Source organism: Bison bison, unplaced genomic scaffold (assembly GCF_000754665.1).
Source record: "Bison bison bison isolate TAMUID 2011002044 unplaced genomic scaffold, Bison_UMD1.0 scf7180017864203, whole genome shotgun sequence".
In the NCBI taxonomy this organism is placed as follows: Eukaryota; Metazoa; Chordata; class Mammalia; order Artiodactyla; family Bovidae; genus Bison; species Bison bison.
In genome coordinates this window covers 6,555,226-6,560,062 of record NW_011494775.1, presented here as the reverse complement: position 1 = coordinate 6,560,062, position 4,837 = coordinate 6,555,226, and the positions used below count along the sequence as shown (strand labels likewise).

At 57.2% G+C, this 4,837-nt stretch overlaps 1 protein-coding gene across 1 annotated transcript in view; it reads left to right on the top strand.

The window, feature by feature from the left end:
* The first annotated feature begins 1,200 nt into the window (after window positions 1–1,200).
* REEP6 (receptor accessory protein 6) overlaps window positions 1,201–4,837 on the top strand; it is a 5,660-nt gene continuing 2,023 nt past the window's right edge. Inside the window, exons 1-2 of the mRNA XM_010844631.1 lie at window positions 1,201–1,577; window positions 4,705–4,798. Coding sequence (XP_010842933.1) covers window positions 1,463–1,577; window positions 4,705–4,798 — 209 coding nt within the window. The 5' untranslated portion in view covers window positions 1,201–1,462. The remainder of the gene's footprint in view (window positions 1,578–4,704; window positions 4,799–4,837) is intronic.

Here is a 4,837-nt window from a genome sequence, read left to right as displayed (position 1 = left end):
GCCCCCGGCGCCATAGCAACCCCTGAAAAGCTTCAACTCCCAGGGAGCCTTGCGGCTCCCCCACTGGAAGGGCGCAAAGCTCTAATAGAAGTGTGGGGGAAACACATGCTCAGACCGGTCTTCTGTAGACTCAAACCCTCTGGAGCTTCAGTCTCCCCATTTGTACAAAGACCCGCAATTCTTCTGACCTAGAGGAGCGAGTTCACTGTTGCTATAATTGACCCCGCCCCATATTGGCCCCGCCCACTTCATATACACCCCTACCCCTAGAATAAGCCTTGCCTCCTTCCTAATCCAACCAGAATTGCGCTTTTGAATAAACCCCGCCTCCTATATTTAGCCCCGTGTTCTTGGGCTCCAAAATCAGTGCAAATGGTGACTGCAACCATGAAATTAAAAGACGCTTCCTCCTTGGAAGAAAAGCTATGACCAACCTAGACAGCATATTAAAAAAGAGACATTACTTTGCTGACAAAGGTCCATCTAGTCAAAGCTATGGTTTTTCCAGTAGTCATGTGTGGATGTGAGAGTTGGACTATAAAGAAAGCTGAGCGCCAAAGAATTGATGCTTTTGAACTGTGGTGTTGGAGAAGACTCCCTTAGACTTCAAGGAGATCAAACCAGTCAATCCTAAAGGAAATCAGACCTGAGTATTCATTGAAAGGACTGATGTTGAAGCTGAAACTCCAATACTTTGGCCACCTGATGCAAAGAACTGGCTTATTGGAAAAGACCCTGATGCTGGAAAAGATTGAAGGCAGGAGAAGGGCGTGACAGAGGATGAGATGGTTGGTGGCATCACCGACTCGATGGACATGAGTTTGAGTAAGCTCCGGGAGTTGGTGATGGACAAGGAGGCCTGGCGTGCTGCAGTCCATGGGGTCGCAGAGTCGGACACGACTGAGCGACTGAACTGAACTGAAGCACCGCTTTTCCGATTCTGTCCCTCCTCCTTTATGTTCGGCCCCACTTCCCCTCTGTTTTCCCTAATAAATACCTTCTTGTTTCTCCAGTCAGCTCTGAACTTTCTCCAGCCCCGCCCACCAGCTCCGCCTCCCCAGCACTCTTCTCTCCGCCCCAGCTCCACCCACAACCGCTCAGCCAATAATCCCCCGGCCATGACCCCGCCCCTCCAATCAGCTACGTCCCCCTCCCGCTCAGCCAATCGGTGTCCTCAGTCACCGTGCCCCGCCCCCTTCCTCCAAAGTCGCGGCTGCGGCTGCCGCGGCCCTCCAGAGGGCAATGCGGCGGAGGAGACGGGGCAGGCCCCACCTCCTTTGTCCGCCCTGCCCTCCCATTGGCCAGAGCGGAGGGCAGGAGGCGGAAACCAGCCCGGGGGCGGAGACCCGTCCGGGAGTTGAGCGGTGCGGTTCGCGCCGAAGGAAGGCGGCGCGCAAGCAGTCTAGCCGGTGCGCGGGGAGACGGTCGAGTTCAAGCTGCCAGTCCCGGGCGCCCAAGTGCCATGGACGGCCTGCGCCAGCGCTTCGAGCGCTTTCTGGAACAGAGGAATTTGGCCACCGAAGCGCTAGGGGCACTCGAAGCCAAGACAGGTGTCGACAAGCGGTACTTGGCCACGGGTGAGCCGTCGAGGGCAGCGCTTGGGAGTGCCGCCCATTTTGCCGACAGGCACAGTGAAGCCCTGGGCTATCGGGGCCTCGGACCTCTCCCTTCCTGCCGCCCCTGCTGCGGGTTCCAACTCAGGCGGCGGGGCGCTCCCACAGACCAGCGAGGAGACCGAGATCCTGGGGAGGGGTCGTGGCCCAGGACCTTGGTTCTGGCCGCAGTCTCTTCTCGACCCCGCCGTGCGACCTCAGTCGAGGACCAACCCCCTCTTGGCCCTGCAGCCGTCCTTTGCCCCCTCCTCCCTCCTGGCCCTGGGTGCCCTCTAGGCAGAAGTCCGGTTCTTCCGGTTGTTCTTCTGGTCCCGGGGGAGGAGAGGGCAGGTAGGTAGCAATGCCCTGCCAGTCTCGCCACCCTCTTCCCAGATGGACTGTAGCCTGGAAGCAAGTGTAGAGATCTTCCCGTTTTCCCAGGGGATGCTCCAGACCAGGAGGGGAAGCGTCACTCCCACCTCCCCTCCCGAGGTTTTCCTGCTAGAATCACCCCACCCCAAGCTCTACCCCTTGGCCTGCCCTCTCACTCTGCCCTACCCTGAGCTGGATTGACTGCTGCGGTGGGCTTGCAGAAACGTTGGCTGGGGCCCATGGAGAGGGAGTCCAGTCACCCCTGATTGTCACTTCCATTCCAGTCCCTCCCCTGCCTTTCCTCCTCAGTGACCTTGGGTGGCCTCTGCCATTCTCTGAAACTGTCCAGTCCCTTTAAGTACCGCCCCTATTTTTTGGTGCTTCTGACCCAACCCCCTTCTGCCACCTCTTCCAAGAAGCCCGCCTAGAATGAGTCTCGGGACAGTTAGTTCGGACACTGGGGTGCGGCTCTGGGTGAGGACGTGCCAATGTGTTTTAAGCACCTGTGTACAGATCCCGAGAGTCTGCTTTCCTCCTGTTTCCCCATCAGCTGGGGGATTGTAATGCCAGGCAGCCCAAGGAAGAATCCAAACCTGTCCCTCCAGGTTGCTGGTGCCCAACCCGTGTCCGGTCAGCCAGGGACCTCCCCTGGGAGCAAGCCCTTTATCCCCTGCCTGGCTTTCCACATCCCTGTCACCAGTGGGTGGGGAATTTAGGTCATAGAGCACTGGGGAGGGGCCTGTTGGGAGAGGCCTGCTGAGGAGTCTGGGGGTCACAGGGCAGAAAAACAGCCCAGAGCAGTAGGGGCTGCATGGGAGGCTGCCCCTGCAATCTGCCCTGTCTGGAGCACCCCCCCACTCCATCTGCTGCTGATCTCGGGGATCACCCCCGCCCATGCCCCAGGTCATCTTCCTGTTGCTGAGGCTGCAGAAATCCGGATTGAGGGAAGGGGGGCCCTGGGAGAGCTACTGCTCCCCAACTAGCAATCTCCAGGGAAGGAGTGCCACTTCCCAACCCCCTTTCCCAGATGTAGAAACCCTCAGGCCCCACTTGCCTGAGATTGTCTAAACCCTCCTCCCCTCCCAGCTACCAGAGGAGGAAACCCAGAGGAAGCAGTGAGCAGGCTGCCTCGGGCCAGCCAGGGATTCCTCCATTCCTCTCCTGAGGCCAGACCCCAGGGATAAAGGCTAACACAGGTGGGGGGGAGGGGGAAGGGAACTCTGCCCTCTGGTCCACTGGTGGCCTCTGTTTCTCTCTGCAGATAACAGCCTGGAGGTGGGGGAGGGGTTGTAAGTGCTCCCAGAAATCAGAGGCTCCCCAAGTGACCTAGTGTGAGCCTCACCCCCACCGCCCCACCCTCCGCCCGCCAGCTTCTGTTTCATCCTGGCTGTTGAATGAGATAGAACAGGGGGAGGATAGAGCCCTGCATACAAGAGCTTAATAAATGCAACAGCAACCATTCTGATTTCAGAGTGGCTAACACTTGTGGTTCCCACCCCCCGCCCCACAATGTCCTCTGAACCCTCATTGCTCGGAGTGTGTTTGGACCACCATAGGGGCTCACTGTGTAGGGAGGGGTCCCCTCTTCTATCTTATTTAGTTACCCCCACACCAACCCTCAGAGACTGGGCCACTACTGCCCCATTGACAGATGGGGAAACTGAGGCTCCAAGCAAGAGACACTCACTAGGGGTCTCATAGTGGGTGAGAGTTCTCCATCTGAGGGACTCTGAATGATGCTTTGCATCCTGCCACGAAGACAAAGGCTCTCATGGGGGGGGGGTCCTGTTGCCCCCCAGGGACACTGGACAGTATCTGGGGACATCGGGTGGTCACGACTCGGGGTGCTCCTACCATCAAGCAGCGGGGGCAAGGATGCTTCTCCCTGCCCCACAGTGCCCAAGATCCCCCAGGAGTCAGCAGTAGCAAGGGGAAGAGACCCTTGACTAAGATCAAAGTTACAAACTCTGTTGCCTTTCTCCGCTCTCCAGGAATCAAGTATTAACAACAGAATGGCCTCATTTTCAGGTTCTTCTCCCATTGTTATTTTTGTTTAATTGCTTAGTCGTGTCTCAGTCTTTGTGACCCCATGGACTGTAGCCCACCATGCTGCTCTGTCCATGGGATTTCCCAAGCAAGAATACTGGAGTGGGTTCCTATTGACCCAAGGATCAAACCCATGTCTCTTACATATGCATTGTCAGGTGGGTTCTTTATCACCTGCGCCACCTGGGAAGCCTCTTCTCCCACTGAGAGTAGAAAGTGTTAGTCGCTTAGTCCTGTCTAACTCTGCAACCCCATGGACTGTAACCCACCAGGCTCCTCTATCCATAGAATTCCTTGGTGACTCAGAGGATAAAGAATCTGTCTTCTCCCATGACTTCTATTCAAATTCTAGCCCCTTCGGCTCAGCCACTCCTATAGGGCCTGGAGTGAGATAGTTACAATTGCAGAGATCCCATATTCATTCAATAAACACTGGGCAGGTACTTGGTACAGACCAATCCTGAGGTGCCCACCTGCCCTTGGTGAGCTGGCAGTCCTGTGGGGGAGATGGACATATTAGGGTATTACAGACACAAGAGTCAGGGTTCAGAGCCATGATGGGGGTACCCAGGTGCTGCAGGGGCTGTGAGGCTTCTAGGAGGAGAGATGGTGCAGGGTGCATGGGCCAGGCCCAGGGGACGCTGGGGTCAAGGCTCAGCAGGCGAAGCCCACGCCTACCGCCTTCTGTCTGCAGGAGCCGCCACTCTGCTAAGCCTGTATCTTCTGTTCGGGTACGGGGCTCCTCTGCTGTGCAGTCTCATCGGCTTTGCATACCCCGCATATGCTTCGTGAGTGCCTGCTGGGGCAGGGCTGGGGGCGGGGTGTGG